Consider the following 16,870-nt stretch of genomic DNA (forward strand, 5'->3'; position numbering starts at 1 on the left):
GGGGCTGGGGACCAGGCACAGCCCGCTGCTGGCTATGGCCACCACAGTAAGAATATGGCCATGCACAGGCCATGGGTGACAACAGACACTCTGAACAGTTAGGATATTGGAAACTGGCAAGGTGCTTATGTTTAACTTATGCACCCAAAAACTGAACACGAGCCACTTGTCTCCCAAATCTCAAAGTTAGGGTTTATATGTTAAAATCAGTATCAACTTAATAATTACACATAAGGAAAATACCAATCCGGTTAGCAGGCAGAGTGTGCATGGTGACCCGAGATGATCTGTCTTGCCTTCTTCTCTAATCTCCTAATAAGTTAACATTTGCCAAGCACCTACTACACTCACTGCTATACTTGGCTCGGGAGGCCCAGGAGCCAATGAGTCAGCTCTGCTGCCCCAGACTCACAGCAAGGGGTTGAAGGATGCCCAGCATTGCTGCTGTGGATAGAAAGGAACTTTGGGTTGTGTCTGCAGTGGCCCCGTATGGACTGACAGTATTTACTGATGGAAGCTGGAAGGAGCCTGGTAGATGAGCAGGTGGGAAGGAGTGAGAGCGAGAACAAGCCACCTGCTCACACAGGCCCCAGCCAGAAAACCAAGATGCGTGTGTCATGTCCAGAAGACAAGGGTCTTAGGACCATCTTCTGACTCCCCCAACAAAAGGTTCCAAGCAGGAACACAAAATAACGAAAGTGTGTGAGTGATAAGAAGGCCAGTCTGATAGAAATGGTATGGAATTATTTTTAGTTGAAGTTGACAGGGCAAAAATCTATCTTAGGAAAAATGAGTTTGCTGGGGAGAGAGTCAAAAGGCAGGAAATAGGAAATGCTCTATTTATCTTCTCCTTGCCCACCGTCCCTTGAGGATTTCCTCTATTTTGAGAAGAAGGCAATAAACTGTTCTGCCCACCAATGCTCTCCTCCCACCCAGAGCTGCCCTGGCAGACAGACTGACCGCCAGGCTTTGTTGGCGTGGTGGGCTCAGGCTCGGCGCACACAAATGTGTCTCTCTGCCAGTTACATTCAACAGGGCCACACAGGTCCAAAACTGCTGTGGCATCAGCTGCGTGGCACTTCCCTCAGCCTATGGAATCATAAGGCTCTCACCGCTGATGGGGACAACATGGCAAGAGCATCCCAGGGCCTCCATTCTGCTGTCACTGTCACAGAGCCTGAGCCTACAGTTGAATACTGCACTCTGTCAATAGAAGACTGTTTTTGTGATTCACAAGAGAAAACCAGGAATCGGGTAAGGAAATGTGGCAACCAACCTGCCTAGGCTAATAGAGCTGGCTGGCTGGCTGGCTGATAGAATGCTTGACATGAAAATTATCCTACATAAAAAATAATCTCTTTCCCCATAAAAAATTTAAGCATGCTCATAATGGAGAGGGCATGGAGTTTCAATTCTTAGCAATTAGGAAGCAGAATCAGGCAGTCCATTGGGCTTTGTCCAATGACCCTTTTAACTACTTGAAAATGATGTCTGATTATCAAGTAATGTTACGGCTTATCTATAAAGACCTCCTTCTAAAAAGTATCGATCCTTGATTACATAAGCAAGGCCATTCTGAGAAGCCTTTTTAAATCATGCATAAGCCATTACTCATAGTTAGACAAATACTGGAGCATTTCTTCAGGGTCTAAGTGGGTTTCAGTTAGTAAGTCAGAGCTCAGGGGAATTATCAACTATTCTGAGCCAATTCTACACGGGAACAATAGCTATTGTAGTCAGTCTAGTTGTTGGGGTGGGGGTAGGGGCCATCTCAGCTCTGGGTTTTGGAATCTTTCTGGAGCTGTCCTGTGCTCAGGACACCAGAAAGCACTGCAGCAAGCCCCGTACCTGTGCTAGCCAGACCTTTTATAAAGTGAGCTCACCAAGCCCCCAAGCAAAACCAGTGACAACAGCTCCGAGGATTCAACAGAACCCCCTCCGGAGGAAACTCCTCCACCTGGAAATTCCCAACAGACTCCAGTGAGTTTACTGGGGGCACAGTGCCCAACCCCCAGAGCAGCTTCCTGGGTGGGCTTGGGAGAAATGTGTCCCAACTTACACCTCTGCACCTCGATGCTGGACCTGCCTGGGTTGCCATCCAGCTCTTAACACAGGGGACACCAGCTGATGCCCAAACACCACACCAATGCACCACCATGCACCCTAGGGCCACTTGTGTGTCCTCTAGGTTCTCAGAGTTCTGTCTGGCCTCAGAATAAGACGGAGACAAATGACTTTCCGGCTGAACATGGTAGGGGAAAAGCTCAGCGTGGATAACACTAAGAGCTACCTTCTGTGAGCAGCCGCCACTGGCGGCTCCTGGCTAAATGAGGAAGCTGAGGCTCACAACTGAGGCTAGTGTGTCCAAGATGAAAGAGCCAGATTGAAGAAGGAGCCTGTTGCAGTCAGAATCTGTCTGACTGCAACAGGCTCCATGTTGTTAAGACCATCGAGAGGGAGAAAAGAACCTTGGATTTCACTTTACTTCTACTAGCACAGACGACTCCAGGAGTCAGGTGCAGAGACACTGGTGGAAACCACACACACAGGCTTGAGGAGGAGGAGGAAGTCTCCATCCACACAGATTAACTTTGTTCTTGCTGAAAAAACTGAAGTGGGGAAATGCTGGGGAAGCAAATGTTCCCCACAAACTGACACGTCTTACGGAGCGATTGTTAAAGCAGCTGCATTTTAATTCTGGATGATTTCTAATGTGATTATTCAGATATACCGAAGTAAACAATCCTTAAAAAACAAAATAAGGAACTACTTCCACATATGCTGCTAACAGCTTTTCCCAGGAAAAAGTCCCACCTAGAATACCATAGAACTTTCTTCTTAATCTTCAGTAGAAGATGTGCCTTGCCCTCTACACCAAAAGATGACTCTGGAGGCACTAAAAATAATAAAAACACTAATTACACACACACTTCTGATATGCACCCCTTCTCTGTAACAAAGCACGATCATAACAGGTCTGACAGGAAAAGCAAAACTTCAGGAATGACAAGCCCGTGTTCAAATTCTCCCTGCTCTCCTCTTCCTGTTTGAGAACTGGAACACAAGAGTGACAGTCCTGCAGCACACAGTCTGACTTCTTCCCTCTCAATTAGATGAACTCCACCAGGAGTTCAAAAGAAAGTGAGTATGAGCCGGGTGTGGTGACACACACCCATAATGCCAGCACTACAGAGGGTGAGGCAGGAGGATGCCCAGCTCCAGGCCAGCCTGGGCCACGCGGTGAGACTCTGTCTCAAAAAACTAAACTTGACTTGAATGTGAAGTCAAGCAAAACCCAATCATTTGAGGCCTTCTGTTCAGGAGCCTGGCTGGCTCTGCCTTCACTTTTTCCACTGAGTGGAGCCTCCCCCAGGGTGCCTTCTGAGGACAATGACTCTGCATTATACACAGGACAATTCTCTAGGCCCTGCTTAGGCGTTGGTCAGCCTGTGAGTCAGAGTCAGATGCAAACATCGCCAGCTCTGGAAACAGTGCCTGCAGCTTCAATCCAGGAGCAGGGACTGTGGTCACACCACAGGCCTTGGCCCAGGCTCCCAGCTCTGAGGCCAAAGGCCAGTTCATTTGTGTGCTTGTTTCCGACACACGTGTGCTTGTAGGCACACACCCCACGAAGCCTACACACTGGTGCCTCACTAACCTTGCTGGAAAGTATATGCACAGCAGCAGCATTATCGGTGTCCTCTGACTAGGGAATGTTACTGTGCTCTAAGCCACGGACTTATCTCTAATAAGGACGCTCCTTGCAGGAGCACCCCCTGGGTCCTGTTTCCCAGCCACTTTGGTTTTGCTGGGGAAGCCTTCTAGGGGTCTGAATCGGCTCAGTGCCTCCCGACCCTTCTGTCCCCTTTCCATGTGTAGTGTACAGAAAGCACAATCGGCTCTCCCCCCAAACTGTACCACTCCTTCTTGGTCTGCCAGTAGTCCAGAGTTCTGGGACCAAACCTGCTTAATCCAAGCTCAGCACTTGCTTGATAAGTACTGTCTGGGGGTGGCTTGATTTGGCCTACAAGCAAATAGTCAAAGCCAGGCAGACTATAAAAAAATTCCTTCCCAGGATGGGGGTTTATCTCAGTGGCAGAGGGCTGGCCTGGCATGCACTAAGCCCTGGGTTGAATTCCCAGCACCACAAAAAAAAAAAAAAACCTACTTCACCCTAAATTTGCGACACATCAAGCATGAATATGTATAAACATGGAAAGCAGCCTTGCATCATGGAGAAATTAGTAGCGGTGACATTAAAGAACACCTGTGCTCACCAGGCCAGCCCCTTTACTGCATGCCAAGATCAAGTGCCTAGGTACCAGAACACACTCCCAGCAGATGGAAAACAAACACACACTATCTTTTTGTCACAGCTGCTTAGCTTGTGACAAGCATCCCAAAGACTTCAAGCAACCTGTGTCTTGTGACTGTGTCAACGTCGGCAGACCCCCAGCCATGAGGTGCCTGCTGGCTGAGATGGTGGAGCCTCAAACTGACCCAAGCATTGCTGAGCAAGCCTTGAGGGTGAGGTCTTCCACAAACCAGAACTGGCTTCCCTGTGTGGTGGCCTCAGAGGAACTCCATCTTGAGTTCTGAGACCACTTCCCCTGCCTCCCTCAGTGCCTGTGGCCCACAAGACGCATCTCTCTTCACCTGGAACCAAAGTTGACCAGCCCCTATACCCTACTGAGGGAGCTGCGAGGGCACACAGTGGAAGGAGGAGACCCAGGTCCATCCCAGGCCAGCAGCTAGGCCTCCGCTCTTCGCATGTAAAAGAAGGGTCGGCTTCGGAGGAGCCTAGGAGGCCTTTCCTGGCACTCGCAACCCCAGTCCACACTGCCTCCCAAATAAAGTACTCAGATGGAAGGGGCTGGTCAGCCCCCCACCCCTTCTGCTGTCAAGGCGCAGCATATGCAAAGCACTTAGGTCCTCAAGTAGCTCCTACGACACAGTCACAAGCAACCCTCCTCTAGTTGCTTGATTTATAATTTTTCCAGTTATTTTAGACAGCCTCTTGCTGGTGGTGATTTTATTTTTTTCAATTCTTCCTGATGCTCTGTGCCAAGGTGAGATCTCCACAGGTCCAAACACTGTATTCTCTTTAACATTAAGAAACTCAATGAAACCAAGAATACCTTCAGGGAAAATAGTCATTTCACAGACAAGCAAAGCTCACTTTTTTTTTTTTGCCATAAAATAAAATATTGCAGTCTTGTTTAGCAATAGGTAACAAGTAGCCACAATTTTTCTGTATCCTACCAATCCAGCAAAAATGAAACGATGTGAGGAAGAGATAGGCCTAGTATTCTTGTGTGTGTCGGGGGAGGAGTGGGAGGAGGTGAGCTGAGAGCCTCCAGAAGGAACTCCACATGTAAACAGTTTGCTGAAGAAACAAGAGCACAGCTCTGCTGTGCGTGGATCTGGAATGGAGGCTTGCTGGACACAAACCTACTCCACTTTTGAGAACTCTTCCTCTGGAAAAGAAGCAATGACAGTTTATCTCACCAAGACAGACGAGGTAAAGAGAGGCAAAGGAAGTGCTGGGGTTGCTCTGAGAGGCACCTGGCTTTCTGGAACAAAGCCAGGAGACAGCAAGACCTGCACACTTGGAAAAGCTCTACTGCTGATTTGCTGTGGCCCGAAGAACAGGTACAGAAAGAAACCGAGGCTGGTTTCTAATTTCTGGAACTTGGTCTATAGACAAGTTTAAGAATGTTTTCCTGCGTCAGCGGCAGGAAGGAGAAAAGGCAAATGAAGGGCTTACTACCCACATGCCCTCAGGCCCTCGGCTTTTCACCACCCTTTTGAAGAGGCGCCCCAAAGTGCATGAAGTATTTATTAAGTGCCCGACTCCACCAGGCTCTGATGGGGCACATGTCTACCCCTGTTCAAGAGGGCACCTGGTTGCACAGACCCTAGGGGCTGGCTCTCCAAGACCTGGATGCTGCGGCTGAAGCAGAGAGCGGAGAGCCTGTCTAGGACATAGTACTACCTGCAGAAGATGAGCTACATTTCATCAGACCCAATTCCAGAGAAGATCAGAGAAGAAAGCCACACCTAACCATGCCAGAAGGTCACAGCGGGCTCTGAGTCACAGTACCTGCGGGTCAAAGTGAAAGCAGGCTGCTACAATGCTAACTGACATGGAAGGGTCTGGGTGCAGGGACTCGGTGGGGATCTTCATGACACACTGAGATTTTCCACTTTGAGCCAGTGCCTTCTGACTTGTAAAATGGAAGGCAAAAGTATCATTAGGGTATCTAGATTCTTTCAGATCCTCCCAAGAAACAGAAGCACGGGGTATTAAAAAGCTATAAGGGCCAACACAAAGGCAGCTGACAATACCAACACCCAGGAGGTGGAGAAAGCAGAAGCCTCAAACACCACTGCGGGGAATGTAAAATGGTGCAACTACTTTGGAAGACAGTTCAGCAGCTTCTTCAACAGTTAAACATATGCCTGCCATATGGTCATAGCTCTAGGTATCTACCCAAGAGAAATGAAAACAGAACCAGGAGGGGTGGTACACACCTGTAATCCCAGGTACTTGGAAGGTGGAGATCAGGAGAATTATGGTTCTAGGCGAGCCCAAGCAAAAAAATTAGTGAGAGCCTATCTCAACCAATAAGCCAGGTGTGGTGGTGTGCATCTGTCATCTCAGCTACATGGCAGCTACAGGTAGGATCCAAGACTAAGGCTGGCCCTGGGTAAAAACTTGAGACCATATCTGAAAAAAATTAACTAAAGCAAAAAAGGGCTGGGTGTGGCTCAAGTGCTAGAGCACCTGCTTAACAAGCACAAGGCCTGAGTTCAAACCCCAGTACCACTAAAAAAATGACAAAAAAAGGCAAAGGAAATGCAAACATGTCTACAAAAGGACAGTCATACTGGAGTTCACAGAAGCATTCAAAATAGCTGAAAGCTGCCAAAAAAAAAAAAAAAATCCAAATGTCTTCATCCAGTAAGCGAATAAAAAAGGTAGTACATCTGTGCAATGAAATACTACTTTGTAACAAAAAGGAACAAAGTGCTGACTCGTGCAACTGGCCAGCCTCAAAACTGGGAGGAAAAAAACGAGAACCAGAGCCAAGAGACTAATGTGTGCACGTGAAATGCTCACAGCTCAGGAAGGTCTCAGGGACTCAGAAGCATTGTCTTTGGGCGCCTTCTGGAGCACTCGGCTCTCTTCACCTTCGGGGTCAGAAGGAAGCGCTGAAGGTCTACCTTCCACACTCAGGTCTGCATGCGTGTGACAGTGAAGAGCAACAACCCAGACCAGGTGGGGCCGGAAAGGAGTCCAGAGGGCGCGTCTGCTCTTCCTCCAGGGTCCCCTCGTGGCTCTCACACCCGTTCTCTTCTTAGACACCAAGCTTACAGAAAACTAACAGCAAGAGCTGTGTATCTTGTGGTTGTAAGTGAACCACATGAAATGACCACTGACACCTTTTGGGTGAAAATGGAAAAACATGCCCTCTGAGACCGCGTTTCCATTTCACATGGAGTCCTTGGCATTGATGATTGCACACCAGTTTGGTCCATTTTTTCAATATATAAAAAAAAAAAAATCTGAATTTTTCACACATATCTAATTCAGAACCAAAGCTCTGAAATGCCAACATCCCCCCCTTATTTGAAAGTACTGGGCCTTGAACTCAGGGTCTAGCACTTGTTCACGGCTCCCAGTTGAGTCATGGCTCCGGCCCTTTATGCTTTAGCTTGTTTTTCAGACAGGTCTTTTTGCCTTGGGGCCAGGCCCTGGACTGTGCTCCTCCTATCTCCACCTCCACCTCCCAATAGCTGGGATTTCAGGCATTCACCCACACGCCCAGCCCAAGCCAACACTTCTTGACTTACAGAAAGACGAAAACTTAAATGGCTTGGAGAAACGTGTCCATTTGGCATGTATCATCATAAAGGTAAGAGGACCACGGAACTATTTTTCCAAAAGCTGTCACTGTAGTGCCGAAAACACAGGGGGTGCCTTTTGAATGCCAGAACACAACAGAATCACAAGAAACTGAAACTCTGGAAACTGCCACTTAAAATGACCACCTCTAATTCTGAACCATTTTAATTTCTTACACTGCCTCAAAAACAAGTGTTTAGAGAAAAGAAAAGAAAAAACTTTTACCGATGGAAAAAAAGTAGAGTAAAATAGAATGAAAACCTATGTCCCCAAGTTCACAGCAGCCTCAACTTGCTGAAGCCCTTAACATTAATGAGCAAAAGCACTAATTTCATAGTGTGATCATGTGCTAATGAAGACACTCTAAATTTTGGGAGCAGAAACCACTGAATCCTCAGCTCTACAAAACAACAAAAGCTGAACAAAGCACAACAAAGATGGCACCTGCTCTGAGCCCAGAGGCGGGTGTGGACAAGGATCCGCCTGCAGCGAGGGGGCTTCCTTCCTTACCGCGACACAGCGCTCTGGGTGCTGGCCACGTTTCCTGCATCTCTTCCGTCCATCAGATTCCTCAATTCTGTTCCTGGTTCTACCTTTCTACATCTGTCAACTCTGAGAACTGCACTCTAATTCCTTTTGGTATTTTCCCCTTCTTACAGAGTTTTGTACACTGTGGCTATGAGAGGAAATTATTGCGTTTTCTAAATAAACACAGAATGTGTTATGCACTTAACTATAGACACTCCCCCATTTCTGGCCTTGGGTTTCCAAATCATTCTTGTGCATTGCTAAGCATCAGCAGAACTTCCGTGATGGGTTCCAGCATCACTTGGAAAACATGGATGAATTTATTTTTAAAAGTTACATACTCGAATAAAGATACCAACACTATTTATATGCGATCAATCAGACCCCTGCCTGTGCTTACAAATCAGGTAAAAGCATTAAAATGCATTCGGTTAATCCAACTTCCCACCGTAACTTCCAGCCTACATGTGTTGATCCAGGCATGGAAACTTTAATCCAGAGCAGCCTCAGGTAAAATGTGTCACATGTCTGTGACCTCCATTCCTGCTGCACTGGTTTGGATTTCTGCTTTGTAAGTGATCTTTGATTTGCCATGTGTTCTATCCTTCCAAGGCCAGAAACGACATCTCGTGTTTCGTATTTCCCAGCAACTTCTGACAGAGGGCCATGTGCACAGCGAATTCAAGAAGGTGTGCTGGTCGATTAGTCTGGCCTGGTTTTTCGGCAGCCCTTGCTATCTGAAAAGCAGAGTAATTTTTCTCTGCGGTTTTCTATGAACATAACCTGAGATCACAGAAACCCAGGGTTCTATGAGGAAAGTGAGACACGAAAGTGAGAAAAAAATGCAGAAGGAGATTTCTGGATGATGTCTCACAAAGCACTACTTTCAGTCCGGTTGCCTCTACAAGTGGGTGCAAAGGGCCTGCTTATTAATCAGGGTAAGCTACTCACTGCCAGGACAGAGGGAAGACTCACTGAACGTTGTGTCTCACAGACACTGGGCCAACGCAAGTCTGTTTGCCTATAAAATGAGGTACTCTTAAGTTTCAAACTTCCTGACCACAAGGCACTCAAAGAATAACCAGATAGCAAAATAATAACTTCAAAATACTTTTTATACAATATCTTATGTAGTTTTAAATCTACACTATGAAAAGTTAAAAAAAAAAGTGCCTCTCATTTTATAAATGAGGAAAATAAGCTCAAAAGCCAAACAACAGCAGGGAAAAATAACCCACGAGGAGACACATTAAATTTATTGGAATTTAAAGAAAAACCTGGGTGCCTAGGGGAAAAAAAGCAGGTTGCTCTGAAGAAAGGAGACCAGCATCAGACTGTGTGTGCATCAGGACAACAGAGCAAGAGGTTTAAGAAGCTCACACAAAGAAGATACAAGTCAAGTCGGGGTTTTCCATCTGGCATGAAGACAAGAACCGGCTCTTCCCGAGACACCTAGCAGAGAGCCACAGTGACTGAAAAGCATCACAGCAGAGTGACTTGGAGCACTTCACACACAGCGGCTGCAGAATTAACTTCTGAAGGACACACTGTGCTATATGCCCGGGCTCCGACACTACGCACGACCCTTAGGCAGAGGAAAGAGGAGTAGGAGGACTACGAAGTCAGCTCGTTCCCTGTGTTTATAGGTATTTATCTGGAAAATCACAGGATTGGAGACGAAGAGTGGTGGGTAAGAAAAAGGATCTAATTTCTCTGTCGTTCAGAGCAGGGCATCAATACACAAGAGCAAAAAAAAAAAAAAAAACCCAACATTATTATGTGATCATAAATACTAGCACAAAAAGACAAAATACCATAAAACTATATGAAGCATCAAGGCCAAGCATACTGATTTGAAAAATTAATGTAAACGGGGCTCCCTGGCCAATAGGCCAGTTACTAAAATAAAGTGGGTTCTCAGAAGAAAGCAAGAGTCAAGTAACAAATTCAAAGGGCCCATAATTAGGTGACTGGTGGAAGACCCATCTTCTTGCTCTTTTTGGAAAAGGTGAAAGAGGTCACCCACAATAAAGCCAGGAAATCTTGACCAAATATACAGTAATGAAAACCTGCATCATTAAAGAACAAAATAATTCAATTTTCTTGTTAAACACTCAAAAATTTTAAAAATGCAATGGCCAATTAAGACTTTATAAAACCAAGTATCACTTGTGGGATTCAATGACCAGTACTTACTGAGGCTTCATGTGACCAGCTCCTTTCCTGCACATTGGGAATTTCGGGGTAAATGTCACTTTTCCTGTGAAGCTGGAGTTGGCCTCTTACAACAGAAGCCGGATGGCAACAGGGCAGGCCCCACCCACACTGACACCAGTAGGTGCTACTAAAAATAATGCATCTTGTTAGTGCCATAGGAGGCCAGGTACAGAACAACAGCTCATTAAAATGCCTAAGGTGAGATGACTGCCAAGGAAAGCTTTGTGTCACAAGAATGAAATTAATGCTGCCTATAAAAGTAACTAAAAAGCCACAAAATTTTTCTCTGCTTTCCTCCCTTTGCCAGCCCAACTCTTTTTTTTTTTTTAAACGAGGATATATTCATTATGCAGCCCAACTCTTATGCTTTATATGAAAATGGCTTTCATATTTGATGGTGTGGAAGAGTTGATGGCTGCTGGCACCAAACATGCTAAAATCAACAAGAGTGTAATTATCTGCACACTTTCAAGTGTTTTCAAAATACATGCTGGTTGGGATTGCCTAATTTAGAAACGTGTGTTTTATGCTGGAGGTCTAGGACTGTCTGTCAATAACCTGACTAAAAAGGATTTAAAGTCCTGCCCAAAGCATTCCTTTCTAGAGCAGTGATCTGACTTGTTCATAGCACACTGACTTTTCACACAGCGTTCCAGTCAGTCTACAGCACCCCAAAGTCACGGTGCTAGCTGTGACACTACTTCAATGGTTCGTTTATATCAGCAGCTACACGTAAAGCAGTTGGGACGGGGCTTGACACATGGCAAGTGTTAGCTATTATTGTATCAATCGTTCCATTCGGAGATTCTTTTAAAACATTTGAGGAATACATGATGCTTTTTTTTAACTTTTCCTGCTCTGCTAGTGGAAAATGGGGAGGAATGTCAGTACATGCAGAAATCTAAGAACATTTTTTAAACTACAGTCTTAAAAAATAAATCTACAGAACAGATGAACATTTAATGGTATAAAATTATACAGATCGGACTTCTGTCTTGAGGCAACCAAAACTACTTTTTCATCAGCAATTCTTCCTTGGTCAATCTAAAAAAGAAGAAATACCAAAAAATGCCAAGTTCCTGTGAAACCGGATCAAACTTGAGATCTGGGTACAGAGGGCTTAATAAATAATGTATTTGTTAAGGATTTTTAGGGGGAAAAAAAAAGGCGCACAAATAAGACCAGATAGTCACATGGGTTCTAAATGTTTCAGCAATAAAATAACAAATTGCATAATAACAGCACTGCAATTACTCCTTTTGTTTGTTTTCTTTGTAATTACTTTTAATAAATTACACTGCCTCCCCCATCACTCAAGTAAGTTGTCATCCAAAGGCACAATCAGTACCGTACAGGACACAAAGCCACTCACAGATAGGGAGGGCGGGAAGAAGGGCAGGCTGGAGCAGGAGTGCTGTGACTCACTAGAATCCATAAATATTTTCTATGGAAATCAAGTGTCAATGAAGCCATTGTAAGAGATTATGGCCTACATAAATGTAGGCTGGGTATGAGTTCTCACAGGGCACCAGTGTTCCAAGAAGAGGCAAGGCCACCAAGCCTGGGAAACCACTCAAGGGTATCTTGCCTCAGTGGCACAGAGCAGCTGCCCAAGCCTACCAGGCCTGCTGCAGCAGGGTACTTCCTATAACTTTCTTCTACTCCCACCGTGCCACTGTGCTAAGCTCTGTGCACTGATGGCTCCAGAATCACATCCAACAGTTACCATCTGCTGTTATGGGTTCAAGAAACAGTTAAATAACTTCTGCTAGTCCTAAAATGGTGGTTTCCAGAAATCAAAACTGAACAGGAAAGCTGACTTTTGTCACAAAAGACCAACACATCAGTAAAGCACCTTTAGGACCTATCTTTATCATTTTGGATATTTTAATACTGAAACTGTAATATAAGTATCTCTCATAGGGCTGGCGGAGTAGCTTAAGCAATTGAGCACCTGCTTAGCAAGGGTGATGCCCTGAGTCCAAATCCCAGTGCCACCAAAAAATAAATAAAAGTTAGAAAATATCTCTCACAATATGTAAAAATTTAAAAGGAATGTTACATAAGCCACACTAGATTTCACAGTTTTAAAAAATTCTTCTATAAATTATTATGCCAACTAAGATTATCATTGATGGTTCGGAGCCAGGTGTGTGGAAAGAACAAATGGAACATAAGTAGGATAAAAATGCACATCAGTGAGGAAAGCTATCATCACAAAGAAAAGAGTTACAGCACTTTCTTCTCTCGGACTCAGAAAAAAAGAGTTTGGCATTTGGTAGTAACTAAAATGGCTGCTAATAACTACAGTCTTCGTCTTCTGACAACCCTGTTTTTAGATTTTTATGTTTCACTCCAGATATGTCAGGAAAAACTTCAACGAGTTCTAAATAACTTTATGCCCTACGGTATTGTTTTTCAAAGAAAGTAATTAAAGTAACCTGAAAGGGTGCTGTTGTGTTAGTCAGGACTGGTGGAAACAAAGGCCGGTCCACCCCACCCGTGCACTGGCGAGCACAGTGCGCTTACAGCATTGCCTGGTAATCAGTCATGACTGCATTTTCTATGTCTCGAATGTCAGCTAAAGAATCCTACTGATATCACAGAACATGCTTAGTGATGACCAGAAAGGAGCATTGTGAAATGTGTTCTGTGCATATTATCAGACATGCAAAGACCAGAAAAAGTGAATCTTTTGAATCTGAAAACTGGCATTTTCTTCCTTTAAAAAGAGTCAGTCCAACCCCATTCATGAATTGTCCTTTAAATATACTATTTCATAAACTACTATTCTACTATATATTCTAAGTCTTAGGATACTGATAAAATTATTAAAACTGTTATTTACAAATATATTCACAAAAACATCCCTTAATCTCTGATCATCTTGCATAATTTGTATTTATCTTTGAACCCATTAAAAGAAAAAAAAAATGTGTGGTGTTCTTCCAAAGGCAATGGTAAAATCTATCTTTTTAAAACACATACAACGTTTGGGGTTGCAAGCCCAACTCTGCAACCTGCCTAACTGCTCTTTGAGTAGTGTAGTTAGACATGGTCCCACTGCTTTTCTGTTGCAAAGATTACTCAAACAAAATAAAAGGAAGTTGAAGTAGTGAAAAAGGAAGAATATCAGAACAGAAGGAGAAAATACCCCAGGACCACAAGAAGCAAGTTTGTACTTTTAAATGAAGAAAATGAATCACACTGTGAGAGAATTCCATTTCACCAAAGCTAGGATAAAGTGGAAGAGTGTCAGACAGGACTCAGAAGACGCACAGAGAAATGGATGCAGCTTTAGAATGTTAGAACATCAGGGAAGGCGGCCCAGCTATCCGTTGGGTGGGGATGACACCAAGCCAGAGGCCAGCAAAGGCCTTTTAAATCATTTTTCTGGATGGCACACCTCACTCACCCTATTTGCTTTATTTCACCATTCCTTTTCTAACCCTTTGTTTCCCTTCCTGAGTTCACTAGAACTTTGGTTCAGTCAGGCCACACCCTCTACTTAGCACCTTGACAATTTCCTTAAGCAGAGTTCCTTCTTTAGGTGCAGCTCCTGGAGGTGGCTGGAGCTGCAGTTTTCCTTTCTGAAGCAGGCCAGACAGAAGGTTTTGCTTCCACAAGGCAGCAAAAGTTGCACCCTCCTACCGGGGGAGGAATGTTATGGCCTTTGCAAGCCTATACAGGCCACTACACCACATCTACTCATCTAGGCTGGCTCCTGACTTGAGGGAATGGGAAAAGCGGGGAGGGGGAAGGGAGGGCAAGGAAAACAGAGTGGGCAAATAAGAGACAAAGGCCAGATTTAAAACACCTACCCGCCCAAAATAACGGATTCTCTTCTTTTACAGTAATATAAAATGAGTAAAAGCAGAAAAACCATCATCTTATTTTAATGCAGATAAGAAATACAGCGTCCACATGAAAAGGGCAAACCGAATGACCTACTTCTGTTGTGGCATGGCAGACATTTTCTTAAAAAGCTTATCAGAACCAACTAAGAGAACTCCGAACAGCAGGCTCAGCCTAGCAAAAGGACTGCACCCTCAGAGCAGACACTCCTCACCTAGGGCTGCGACAGATCCCCATCTCCCCACAGTGCCTTCTGATGCCTCCGTAAGCTCCAAACCTCCTCCAAGGTGAGGCAGAGAGAGGCTAAGTGCTTTGCTTCCTGCCCAGAGCTTGGAGACAAGACTGGGGCAATAGGGGCCTCTGCCCTCCCTCCTCACCCTCCACCCAAGTCACTTGAAACGCCTCTCCTGAAAAGGAAGTTCGGAGAGTCAGTCCCACCCAGATCATTTTCATGCTGTCTTTAAAGCTGTTCCCACTTTGCTAGAAAAAGTCAGAGGTGTGGTGGGTCTGGGCGACCCAGCACAGGAGACTCGGATTAGATAGATGGCTGAGTGAAGAACTACTATTCTCTTGGAGGTGAAATCTTCATTTTCCATCCCCCCAGTCTTCAGAAGACACAGTGGCTACATGACGGTGACACAGATATGATTACTTCTACTTCAGATTCTGGTAGGGACAAGACCCAGTAATCCACAAAGACAGTGGCTTCTCCTTTTTTGCATGACATCCAGTGTTAATCTTATTTTTGATTTAAAAAACAGTAGCTACAAAAAAACTTTTTTAAGTACTAGGCACCCCATAGTTCTTTTCCTTCTTCAGATATTTTATTAGGTCATTCATCACCTCAAAAATATTAAAAACACACACACACACACACACACCCCTAAATCATGAAAATTAAACAAACATAACCTCCCATAGCATGCTGAGATATGGTCCATAACCTCAAGTCTTTTTAGAAGGACAACTTTTCTATGACTACTTAGCTGATGTAACATACATACTGTTTAAAAGTGGAAGGGCCCAGGTACCACTTGTCACACACATGCTGAGTGTCTAGCTCCCAGCCACTCTGCCTGTAGGTGAGTTCTTTGTCCAAGTCTCCCTCGAACTGTCCTGCGGTGTCCTTAAATGCACTCTGACACTTGGAATCACCTCCACCGTGGTGTGCTTTGTCCCAGTCCTCATACACTGCAATGCCCATACTAAGGCAACACATCACAGAAGCTGGCAGCAATGTTATCAGCAAGAATTTGGCTTCAGAACCCAGAGTGATTCATCATACATTCTAGCAGCAGAAAAACAACACACCGCTATTTTAATCCCCTGGTGCTACCAAGAACCAAAACCCAGCAAACCAGAATTAAGCAAAAGCAAGAAAAATCATATCTGCTGTAACATTTGTAAAAACACTTTTAAGAGTTTTTCAATAAGTCCCTTAAAAAATAAGTACTTACATTATTTCAAAATATTACAATGACAGATCAAATTTTAACACACCTCAGTCTTCCCAACTTGTACAAAGTAACCTACTGAAATTCTGTGTTTAGGAAGATAACTGGTTTGCCTTCCAGGAAGGAAAGTACCCGCTTCTTGCCACATCTCCTGCATTTCTCGGATGGCTCCCACCCAGAGTGTAGGTGCTGGGGGGGGGGGGGTGTGAGACGTGTGATCGAGGTGTGCGGCTCGCGGCCTGGGCCTGGGGAGGTCCCACTACCGGCCTAAGGGGAACAGACCCGCGCGCCCCGCGGTCTTGCCTGTGAGCGTGGATCGTGGCCCACCTTTGGACCAGAACCAGTACCGCCGCAGAACCGGCCACAGAGATGGGCGCCGCGGCTCACTGAGGATTTAACACAAACTTTGCATTGCGAGTCCGATTGTGGTGACCCGGCCCTGGACAGGAGGGGCTGCTCAATACCTGGCCGGGGCTGTGTCTCTGGGACCCCTACCTTTTCAAACACGTCCTCCTGCTCCCCGCGTTTCCGCCTTCGGGGTCTCCGGTTGGCTCGAGTCCACTTGGCGACCTGCGGTTCAAGACAGCGAACGTGTGGAGGAGGCCAGGGCGCGAGCACGGGGCCCTTCTCACCCCCCGGGCGCGCCAGGTCTGCCCTTCGCCCGGGTCAAGGAGGGGTGTGCGCGTGTGTGCGTGTGGGGGGATGTCCACCTGCAGCCTGCAGCCCGCAGCCCCGGCCCAGCCCGCCAGGCCCCGCCCGCACTCACCTCCGTGCCCACGCGCCGCGCCAGCGCGCACTCCGCCCCGGCCCGACGCCGACGCTCCTGCTGCAGCAGCTGCGGGGACAAGGGCACGGTCAGGTGCCCCGCCCCGGCCCCGGCCCGCCGAGGACGAACGCGCCGCGGGGC

At 45.8% G+C, this 16,870-nt stretch overlaps 1 protein-coding gene across 19 annotated transcripts in view; it reads right to left on the bottom strand.

Moving 5' to 3' along the window:
• Positions 1-16,870, bottom strand: part of Aopep (aminopeptidase O (putative)) — a 293,876-nt gene that overhangs the window by 53,122 nt on the left and 223,884 nt on the right. For 17 of the 19 annotated variants that reach the window (XR_012440580.1, XR_012440575.1, XR_012440579.1 and 14 more), the window contains 2 exons: positions 16,730-16,798; positions 16,459-16,533 (listed from right to left, as the gene is read on the bottom strand). The exons of the other annotated variants lie outside the window; for them this stretch is intronic. Coding sequence is in view for 11 of the 17 variants with exons in the window: in XM_074052594.1 (XP_073908695.1) it covers positions 16,459-16,533; positions 16,730-16,798 (144 nt within the window). In the remaining 6 variants the exon portion in view is untranslated. The remainder of the gene's footprint in view (positions 1-16,458; positions 16,534-16,729; positions 16,799-16,870) is intronic. 19 annotated transcript variants of the gene reach the window in all.

This window comes from Castor canadensis, chromosome 13, assembly GCF_047511655.1.
Source record: "Castor canadensis chromosome 13, mCasCan1.hap1v2, whole genome shotgun sequence".
NCBI classification, from domain to species: Eukaryota; Metazoa; Chordata; class Mammalia; order Rodentia; family Castoridae; genus Castor; species Castor canadensis.